The sequence below is a fragment of the Artibeus jamaicensis genome, unplaced genomic scaffold, assembly GCF_021234435.1.
Source record: "Artibeus jamaicensis isolate MK-2021 breed Jamaican fruit bat unplaced genomic scaffold, CSHL_Jam_final contig_475, whole genome shotgun sequence".
In the NCBI taxonomy this organism is placed as follows: Eukaryota; Metazoa; Chordata; class Mammalia; order Chiroptera; family Phyllostomidae; genus Artibeus; species Artibeus jamaicensis.
Window position 1 is genome coordinate 3966896 of NW_026521852.1, and position 10963 is coordinate 3977858.

A 10963-nucleotide genomic window follows, 5' to 3' on the forward strand; every position below is an offset into this window, starting at 1 on the left:
AATATTATAATGAGTTAAGTGCTTTAAAAGAGTATAATACAATTCTGACTGAGGAGGTTAGCAAAGACTTCAAGGAACCGATATTTGAGTTCAACCCTGAAATACAAATAGGTATATAACAGGGGAAGTGAGGTCTTTCTTGGCTGAGAAACAACATGAGTAAAGGCGTAAAGCAGGTTCAATGTTCCTAGAACATAACATGCATAAAGAGAAGTTACTTGAGAAAAGGCTGGAAGAGTATAGTAGGAGTCTGCATAGTTCTTATGCTGTAGGCAATGGAAAACAATTATTAGCTGATGTTTGTTCCCCTACTGTATCTAGGCTAGGCTCTGTATTAAGAATTTAGTTCTCTAACCAATCCATTGAAAAAGGAATTATTAGCCTCACTTCTCAATCAAAGAAACTGAAATTTCTGAGTTGTTAATGTGCATATTTGGATTTCTTTTTTTTCTATTACTAAACTTACTCCTATTACTAATCCATCTTTCTGAAGTTCTTAGGACTGAAAATGAGATATTTCCCCGAGATATGAATAGTATAATAAGGGGTAAGACCATAGAAATTGAGGACCTGTTAGTTTTCTAGAAAGAAGTGGCTGTTGGTTGAGCAGTCCCAATGAAGCAGGAGAAACAGGGCTTCTCCTGGCTTCTAGAAGCTCTTCCTGCTGTCCCTAGTGCCCATTACTGCTGCCCTCCTTCTGTAATAGATACTTGACTTTAAGGGTGTTGATTAAAACATTTTAGCAGAAATAAGGAAATTAACTAAGACCAAACTCCCAAGAGAATCAAATATAGCAGCTTAAATTATTATACAAATTTTTTTTTCAAAGGACAATGGTCTGTATCCTCTTTGAATGTTGTATCCTATAGTTCTGGGGGCTGAGGATACAAATATGACTTGAAGGCATTGCCTCCTGGTAAGCATTAGAGATTAAACGACTCTGGGGGCTATTTATCCTTCTCTGTGATTTCAGTTTGCACCATTGAAAAAAGATAGTCTAATAGAGACCCACCTGAGAAACAAAAAATTCACACTTCCTTGGGGGTGAGGGGTGAGTATATGTGGATTGGACGCTGAAGAACCTCAAAGCTACATTCCAGGCAAAGATAGAGTGATTTAGAAATCCTAAAGTTGAGGGGGGCAGGAATACACGCATAAGAGATCTCATTTTTCACTTTTTTTCACTTCTATTACTATTCACTCCGGATTATTCATGTCTTACCAGCATTGTCCAACGCTTCTTAAAGTCACATCTCGGTGATAATCTATTTAACAGTGAACCCCGATATATGAAAGTCTAAGATAAGTGTGTACACTTGGGCATGTATTATGCCCTTAAAAGAGTTCCAAGAACCTCTGGAGTTATTTGAAACACTTCCGCCTGGGGGTTGGGGAGGTAGCGGTCTCCTAGATGGCCACGGATAAGCGAGTGCCGAGTGCGCATGCGCAAAACGCTGGCCCTGGCCTTGGCTGATGCAACCTCTCTCGCGCAAGCCCGGTCTACCGAGGGTAAGGAAGCCGACAGGGACCCTGTCAGAGCCAAGTAGCCGCCGCCCGCCCGGAAGAGGACGGAAGAGCCCGGAAGAGCCCGCCCGCTGGGCTCTGTTAGGGACGTTCAGTGGTGCTTAGCTGGTGGTGTTGCGGTGGTGTCCTAGTTCCTCATCCGGTTGCCTGCTGTCCGGCTTCGGCGCTGGCCCTGTAGCCATTTTGAACTGGGTCTGTCTCCGCGCCTGTTGCCCGCCTGGCCGCCCTGCCCTTCCAGGGCGCACAGCGAGGGGCTTTTTAACGGTCTGTTTCTGGTGGAAAGTCACGCAGCTGCCGCGAGAGACCTCCTCCGTATGGTGGAGAGGCCTCCAGAGGATTAGGGCGCCTCATCCCCACCGGGATGGGTGTCGTTGCTGCCGCCACGTTCTCCGCCTGCCTTTCCGGACTGTGTTTTGCTGACCAAAGCCGAAGCCGCTGCCTTCTTGGGCTCTTGTGCTGGCCCGAGGACCGATTTGGGGCGCCAATTCCTCCGCGAGGCGAGGCTGGGACTGTATAGGCCTCTCCGGATCCCGTAGGAAGTCCAGCCGCCTAGTTTGTGCACCACGCCATAGGCTGCCAAGAGCTGGGGCAATGGAGTCGCGAGCGGACCTGCCGCGGGGAAGGCCGGCAACCCGAGCCAGCCTTCTGTTCCCGCTTCCCTTCTTCCTTCGGCCCACGCCGCCTGGCACTGGCAGGTTCCCCACACCTCCTGCTGCAGAGCAACCCCAGGACCACAAACCAGTTTGCTCTACCCGGCCTGAGGCTCGGACCAGCTACTGGATGAAGCTGCTTTCCCAGCTCTTTGCGCCGCTTCCCAGCCTTCTCCAGAAACTGCTGATTTGGAGCCAGCTTTTGGGTGGCATGATTCCGACCAGATGGCTGGATTTCGCTGGAGGCTACAGCACCCTGAGAGCCCTGAGGGCTCAAGAGGAACTGGCTTCCCCGGCGGTACAGAAACCTCTGAGTTCGCTGCAGCTGGACCCCTCAGCCGACTCAGCTGCCAGTCTTCTGGGCTGGGTAGAGGAGAGTTTTCACTGGCAGTGCTCATCCTCCGATCCAGAATTGGAACTGAAAGCCCAAGGAATGGCCTCGGTCTCTGCAGCCCATACTTTTCTCTTGGAGCAGCAGCTGTGGGGAGTGGAGCTGTTGCAGAGTGGCCTTCACGCCCGGCTGTTCTCCGATCGGAAACTTAGCCTTTCCTCCTCCTGGCCTCGAAATATTCAGCACTTAAGCAATTTCAGCGCTGCCTCCTATTTGCTGAACCCCTCTTATCTGGACTGCCAGCCTCGGGTAGAGCTTAGCTCTCAGAAGGGCATCGGAGGTAGCGAGCTAGTTGATTTCCAGACGGTAAGCCCACAAAGCAGCTGTCTGCCTGAGGACCATTCTCAACCCCAGCCACTGAATGCAGAGATCACTAGCTCCTCCTGGCAGGAATGCCCACCTCTTTCTAGAGAAAGCCTGCCAGAAATTCACCACATTCGCACAAAACGGCTCGAATTCCTTCAGCAGGCTAACAAGGGGCAAGCGTTACCCACCCCTGACCAAGATCATGGTTACCACAGCCTGGAAGAGGAACACAACCTTCTCCGTATGGATCCGAAGCCCTGCAGCGGTAGTCCGACACTGTGCATTCCCCCAGCTGGAGCCATTCCCGGAACTGCCCAGGAATCCACAGAAGAAAAAATAGAATTGATTCAAGAGATTCCTCTTGCTTTGGAAAAACAGGGCCCTTCGGAAAGCTGTTCATCTTGTGAGGTACCTATGGAAAGAGAGCCTGGGGAGGACCAAATAAGTGTAGTTGACTCTTCAGACATAGAAAATGATCTTCCTATTTCTGCCAGACCAGCGTGTGGTAACAAACTGATAGATTACATTTTAGGAGGTGCATCCAGTGACCTCGAAACAAGTTCTGATTCAGAAGGTGAGGATTGGAATGAGGAAGCTGAGGATGATGGTTTTGATAGTGATAGCTCACTCTCAGAATCAGACCTTGAACAAGACTCTGAAGGGCTTCAGCTTTGGAACTCTTTCTACAGTGTAGATCCTTATAATCCCCAAAACTTTACAGCAGCGATTCAGACTGCTGCCAGAATTGTCCCTTCAGGCCCTTCTGAATCAGAGAAGGATTTGTCTGATGGGTCTGACCTAGAGAATTCTCTCCAGACTGGACTTCCTGAGTGTCCTGACCATAATTCTGGGGAGGAAGATGACTGGGAATCTAGTGCAGATGAAGCAGAAAGCCTGAAACTGTGGAACTCTTTCTGTAATTCGGATGACCCCTACAACCTTTTAAATTTTAAGGCTCCCTTTCAAACATCAGGGAAAAGTTGGAAAGGCTTTCATGACTCAGAGAGGCCATCTGAGCCTGTTGTAGCCATATCTGAGTGTCACACCTTACTTTCCTGTGAGTTGCAACTGTTAGGGAGCCGAGACAGTGAATTTCCAGACGTGGTACAGGGAGGGGCTTTTTCTGGAGAAAGACACACACATATCAAGAGGAAAAAGGTTTGTTTCGTCTTTTTTTTTGTATATGTATATTTTTATGTTTGTGTCTTTTAACTTGCCTGATAATGTGTACAGACTGCTTTGATATAATTAAATATGGTGGCATAGCTTTTCTGGAGGCATATGTTTGAAGAAGACCTCTGAGCTTCATAAGTGCATATCCTTGGATTGAGAAATGACCCTCTGTTTTCCCCTCAAGTAGAGTGTTGTCCCTGTCCTAGTAGAAATTGCCAGTGTATACATGTTAGCAGGAAAAGTGCCATTTTTGTTTGAGTTGGTGACTCTGAGCTCTATGCCTACAAGCTTCAACTTTTCACTCTTTTAAGGAACAGAAAAACTAAACCTTACGTATACATGATTTAATTTTTCTCTGGAGGTTGGGAAGGTCCTAGTATAGCCACAGGGTTTTAAAATGTTGTTAAATGTGGTGTCGTAGTAAGTGTCTTTATTCTTGTCCAATTGAACCCAGAGAGATGATGGCACCTGGAAGCAAGTCAAATTTACTTGGTTTTTGCCATGAAAGGAAACAATTTGAGTATTAAAAACTCTATGACAGGTAGATGATTTCAATTGCTGGTCAAAACAGTAAGGGAGATACTGCCTCTTTATGAAGTACCACAACCTATGGACATGAACAAAGGTCAGGGAATGATGGTGGGGGGAGTAGAGGGCAGAGGGGAATAAAGAGCAGAAAAAAAGAATGCAATACTAGTTATCATTAGCCAGCTACAGTTTAATAATCATGTAAAACAACAATATCAACTTACGGTTTATCTTAAGTAGTTGCTTCCGATTTCCAAGCTAATCTTAAAACTTTATTGAGTATTATTCAACACATTGTCAGGTTAACTTTATTTTGGCAGTCTTTTGAGTTGCTTTTCTGTTTTTTCCATTGTTTATTCTGCTAAAGTTATTAATTGGAGAGAGATCCTCCCCAAACACACAGGATATCTTATTAATAGAGGCAAAGTTTCTTTAGTTCCCTGTAACTTTATTTGGACAGAGAAGGGAGTGGATGAATTATTATCGACCTCAGATTCTGCAATATTGGAGATTCCAGTGGACAGTACCCTCATCCATTGGTTCCAAATGTCTGATTTAAAACTGAAACTATTCTTGGGGTAGAAGATATCTTTAAATGGGGTAATCTTATGTCTTACCTGTGGACACAAAATAAGTCATTAAAAATTAAGTTTTAGTTTACAGTTCTTTTAAATGTCATCATAAAAGAGCTTTTTCTCTATCTTTTTAAGGGACCACTAACACAATGACATATATAGTGAATAGCTAAGAAATTATCTGGAAATGGAATGAGCACTTGAACCTGGAGACCTCTGTTCCCTACTCTGAGTGGTTAGGTCCAAGAGATTTGGGATTACAGCCAAACCTGGGAAGTAACTTGACCTCTCATGGCCTTGAATCACTCATTTATCTGATGGGAATAATAGTAATACCATATGAGTTATTGTATAATTCAAATGAGATGAGTAAATAAAATTTATAATCCATTGCCTTTACCTTTAAATACTAGCTCTTATTGTTCAAGGACATCAGGCCAGCTGTATGTCTCAGTTTAGCTTACTCATTGAGAAAAGTGGGATGAGTCAACTAGGTTATTGACTGAACTAGAAGCAACCTGTATAAAAGATCATGTCTCAAATAGGGTCAAATTATTTGACAGCCTTTGACTACTTGCCAATCTTTAGGTATATGGGAATAATTGGTACTGCCAAATTCTTATAATGAAGCTCTCAGATCTGAGGTTAAAATGCATAACATAGTCATAGTACAGATTGTGAAGCCTGACTCAGGATTTGAAATCCTGATTATACTGTATAGTAGCTGTGTGCTTTGGAGAAGTCATTTAACTTCTCCACGTCTGTTTCCTTATTTACAATGGAGATGATAGTGATATCAGGATTAAATGAGATAAAAATTATGAAGTGCTTTGAAAAGAACCTGGTATATGGTAAACACTATGTAAATGTTGTTATTATTTATTTTAGTGATCATGAATAAGTGACAACTAGAATGCAATACCTAGTAAAGGTTTACATACCTACTAATTGTCCTCGGGGGCATTTGTTGGCCTGATGTAAAGGGAATGAAAATGGTAGGCCACAGTGGGATTAGCTGATGTAACTATTGAACGTACTTTAAAAGCAAGTACCTATTTACTCTTGAATTTAATATCTTACAAAGAAACTTCTGTGTTAGAAATTAAGTAGCAAATAACAGGGACTGTCACTCATATGTGATCATGTATAGATAATATTCACTCTCATGAATGCATACATGGTGATAGCTTATTGAGGAGGAATACAAGGAGGATTTTTTTTTTTAGATTTTATATATTTATCTTTAGAGGGGAAGGGAAAGAGAGAGGGAGAGAAATAATCAATGTATGGCTGCCTCTTGTGCATCCTTTGCGGGAACTGGCCTGCAACCCAGGTATGTGCCCTGACTGGGAATCGAACTGCAATCCTTTAATTCACAGGCCCACGCTCAATCCACTGAGCTACAGCAGCCAGGGCTACAAGGAGGATTTTTAGCTTAACTACCAAGTCTCTTATAGTATTATAGCCTTAAAGATATGTTAATTTTGCTGTACTTTGTTTGTAAGGTAAATTTCTCTTGTGTACTCTGATTATAAAAGTAATAATATAAGAATAATATTGCCTTGACTGGTGTGGCTCAATGGGTTGGGTGTTGTCTTGCAAACCAGAAAGGTGGAAAGGTCTCAGGTTCAGTTTCCCAGTAAGGGCACATGCCTGGGTTGCGGACCAGGTACCCAGTTGGGGGCCTGCGAGAGGCAACTGATTGATGTTTCTCTCCTAATAAAAGGCGTTGTCTTCCAGGTGTATATTTCTGAAATCTTTTGTTTGGAAATATTTGTTATGTTGGAAGAAGAGTATCACAGGATTATATTTCACTAAGGATTTTTAAAAAGTAAGGATTAATATTAAGAAAATCACAGTTCCTCATCTGTATTCATTTTATCGACATCAGAAACCAAAAAGGAGGAGGATAGATGACAAGATTCTCACTGCTTCTTATTCAGATGCCATCTAGTCAGCACTAATTTTTTTTAACTTCCTTTTATAGTTGAGATGATATTCTAAAGAATTAGTAGCAGAAAGGGTTAATTACCTCAATGATGATTGTAAGATCTTAAAGAGTGATTAGTCTTTGTCTTCATAGGTAACATTCCTTGAAGAAGTTACTGAGTATTATGTAAGTGGTGACGAGGATCGAAAAGGACCATGGGAGGAATTTGCACGGGATGGATGCAGGTTCCAGAAACGAATTCAAGAAACAGAAGACGCTATTGGATATTGCTTGACATTTGAGCACAGAGAAAGAATGTTTCGTAGACTCCAGAAAACATGCTTCAAAGGACTTGATGTTTTGCAGCCATGTTCAGATGGTTTGATAGCCTCTGGCCCTAGTGTACACTAACTCCTACTTTAGAGGTTTCTTTTAAAACAAAAATTGGCAGCTGTCCTTTGACTTTATTTTAAGAGGATAGGCATCTTGGATCCAGCAGCCTTGTTTAATATTGTTTTGCAACATACCCACTCAGAGATGTCCAGGGTTGAGGCCGAGTCCTGATAATGAAGGATGAGATAGTGGGATTTTTCATTCTCCCCTGTTTTATTTAGTTGAATGTGTTTTTGGTTGTTGTTTGTTTATTGAGGTGAAGAGGGAAACTTTTAAGGTGTAATTTTGCACTTTCAAAACTTATTTTCTTGGGAAACAATATAGAGTTCAAAGCCCACTTTCCATTTAAATTATGTGTACCTGTTTAAAAACTTTGGGCTCTTTTTTGGCTTTCTAACATTCTGGAATTAATGAGCTTTTATGTTTTCTCTGTATTACTTCAATGATTTGGCCCTTCTACCTGAAGGCTCAGAAAATAATCTTATATATGCTACTAATTTAAGATACATCTTGTGTCACTTTTATTTTTCTTCGAAGAATAACGGGCTGAAAAATATGTGGTGGGTTTTTATTTTTAGATTAAGTTTTACCTAAGATACTTCCAAGGATTGCCACAAAACTGTGTGTGGTACTCTGTTACTTTGGGAAAGCTGTATCTTTTTGCCACATTTTAACATCTAATATATTTAATTTCCGTACAGACTTTTTTGGAGAGGGTCTGTGTATGTTATTGTAGTTTCCAGTTAACTGTTTTTTTTGTATCTTAACAGATGGAAATTGTAAAAGATATGAGAAAGTCATAATTATGTCGTAGGCATTTATTTATTTTTAACTAAAAGCTTAGACTTTTCCTAGGAAGAAGATAGGGAACATCAGAGCAATTTGGTTTCATTATATATGCTCTCAGCAGAAAATCAGTGTTACTAGTGTCCAGCCTCAGCACTGTCACTTTTCAAACCTATCTGGGTGACAACATAAACTTGGAAATGGGCAGTTCTGAATTTTCCAGTTTGAAATGTAAAATAGAGACTTCAGTGAGTATCCAAGTTTATTTGTTCTATTTCAATAAAGAGAGAAGGAATAATGAGAGAAGCAAGGCCTATACTTTCAGGAAAGGATAGGACTATAGATTTAACAATTATAAAGTTTTAGTATCTGTAGCCCAGAGTTTGCTTTTGAATCTTAAGTTTTTGCAGTGACTGCTTGGCTTATTTAGGTAGCTCTACATGGTGTGCATCTGTTAGGGTTCTTTAGTGGTCTGCTTTTTAGTTCATGTGCCTCCTGTCACAGGTAATGGAAAACATGAGTAGAATAAATTACCTCTTAATTTTTAATCTGTTTCAGTACGGGGATGATTTTTCATCAGAAGAGCTTGCAGAGTTACTACCTCAGTTAGTAATCTACCTGATTATTATTTCTGTCTCGTTTGCTCTAAGAACTGCCTCTAGTGTCTATGTGTGGTGTATGCACACACATACATAAACGCAGCGAGAGTGCAACAACACAGAAGTTGGTCACATTTTTTTCAGAGCCCTTAGTCAAGGTGTTTTGTGCCCCTCCACTTTAGGTAATCATAGAGAAAACATAACACTATGAAGCAGGCTGGTTCTAGGCACCAGCTGTGTCAATTGGGAAGAAGGCATCATTTGCCTTGAAAAAAGCTTTTTGAAAATTCAAAGGCATTCTTTTAAAAACAGAATGAAGTATACTATTTTATGTCAGAAATTTAGGTTGTATTTTGTGTTTCTGAAATCTAGCACCTCTGCCCTATTTAAGGATATCTTGGCATTCATTGGATTGTGGGAAACTATTCCCTTGGGATTCCAACCTCAACCTCACTACGAAATGAACAGCAGCTTGGTTAGTGATTCTCCCATCTACTACCCTCCTTTAAAAGAATTGATCAGAGGGTGATGAGAGAGACAGAAGGGACCATTTTTAAGTTGGATTGAAGGAGAACAATTTTTGTTTGTTTCATCCCAATCCTGGTTGTTAGAACAAAGTTAAACCTCCACCATTTTAAAAAGAAAATCCTTGGAAATTTTAATCAGTTTACACATCTAAAGTCTTATAATGGTGCTTTAACTGTCAAAAGAAGCATATGAAAACTTTTGTACAGACAGGTAAAATTTCTCTTTTTGAGTGTTGAAATCTAATAACAGCACCTCTTCATCTTTAACTTGAAATCAATACTATCAGATTTTATTTTTTTATAATTTAAGGAAGGTAAATTTAGCAGACTAGAAGACTTCTAAATTGGCTTCTACAGATCCAGTGAGTAAAGTATAACATTTGTTGGGATTTTATAGTAAAACTGTTTGTATATAACTTAACTAATCTGTAAAATGTAATAAATATATTTGCAATTATTAAATACGTGATTTTGGTTTATCTTTGTATTGTATGTTTCATAATACTTTACATTGGTTTTGGAATTACTGAGCAGGATTTTCAGGTTTAAATCAGGTATTGTTGTGGAAGCTTGGAGGGGCTGGCCATATTTCTGTGGTTTACAAAGGCTATGTGACATGTGAAGTGCACCTCAGCAGACTGAAGAGCAGGAATGGCGATGGGGTAAATATTACCATTGCAAACAATGTTTTAGTAATAGGAAGGAGAATTTCGTTCCTTGAGTATGAAAGGCCCCACTGAGAGACTTGGGATTAGAATCTAAAATTGATTCCAACCATCTACTTCTGCTGCAAAGAAAACAGTAAAATTAAAAGTAATTACAGACACAGTAAAATTCATATGCTGGTGTTAGCATAGAGTTTCTCCTAAGCAGGGAAATCTGCTTCTCTTATTTTGTGATTATTAATGATAACCATGGTTTTGTAAATCATGATCGCCCATGTATAATTTTGAATTATGGTAGCATTAGAACAAACACTTCTTTATCATGGAAAAAAAGTGACATTTGAATCATACAAGCGTGTTAATAAATTAAGGCATATGGATCTTCCTCCTAATGAAGAAAATTTAAAGGTATATTTCTGAACTGGAAGGAAAGAAACTGATAGTTGCAGATAATTAGCGCTTACCACATATTGAATTGGCAGCCCTAGGTTATGCTTCTGTTACCATCTTGGGGTTAATTTGAGCATTTTTGGATGTCTTTCCAGGGAGATGTATGCAAATAGCTATACCCACACCGAGCCAGATTTATTGCATGACTGTCCTAATGTATAAATTGTGCTGTGTGCTTTTTGTACTTTAACAGAAAATTTAAAGCAAATACTTAATTGTTGACCCAAAAAGTTTCAATAGTTACATGTGGAATTTGGTCTCATTCATACTTCCTTTGGATCCTCTATGTACCTTTTGAAAATAATGGACATACTTAATTTTTTTTCATAAAAAGTATTTATAAAAGTACCTAATACAGAGTTATATAGAGGTATTTTTAGTAACTGTCTAAAAGTAAGTATGCTGCCCAGGGTGCCATTTTGAGCTGAGAGACTTAATTCCTTTTTAAATATATAAAGAGGTTTTT

General features: G+C 40.4%; 1 protein-coding gene across 3 annotated transcripts; it reads left to right on the forward strand.

Annotated features, from left to right (window-relative positions):
• Positions 1-1497: 1497 nt before the first annotated feature.
• PPP1R15B (protein phosphatase 1 regulatory subunit 15B) lies at positions 1498-9844 on the forward strand. 3 transcript variants are annotated; one of them, XM_037155352.2, is made up of 2 exons: positions 1498-3445; positions 7231-7319. In XM_037155352.2, the coding sequence occupies exons 1-2, from the start codon at positions 2116-2118 to the stop codon at positions 7242-7244; spliced, it is 1344 nt and encodes a 447-aa protein (XP_037011247.2). In that variant the 5' UTR covers positions 1498-2115; the 3' UTR covers positions 7245-7319. The 3 variants fall into 3 exon arrangements, with proteins under 3 accessions (XP_037011247.2, XP_037011246.2, XP_037011245.2); XM_037155351.2 differs by having other exon boundaries at positions 1500-3279; positions 7231-9844; XM_037155350.2 differs by having other exon boundaries at positions 1501-4029; positions 7231-9844.
• The last annotated feature ends 1119 nt before the right edge of the window (positions 9845-10963 follow it).

Bases quoted from the DNA above. Each gene is read 5' to 3' on its own strand.
- PPP1R15B (XM_037155350.2), top strand. From the start codon at position 2,116: ATGGAGTCGCGAGCGGACCTGCCGCGGGGAAGGCCGGCAACCCGAGCC. The intron at 4,030-7,230 runs GTTTGTTTCGTC...TTGTCTTCATAG, and splicing joins CACATATCAAGAGGAAAAAG to GTAACATTCCTTGAAGAAGT.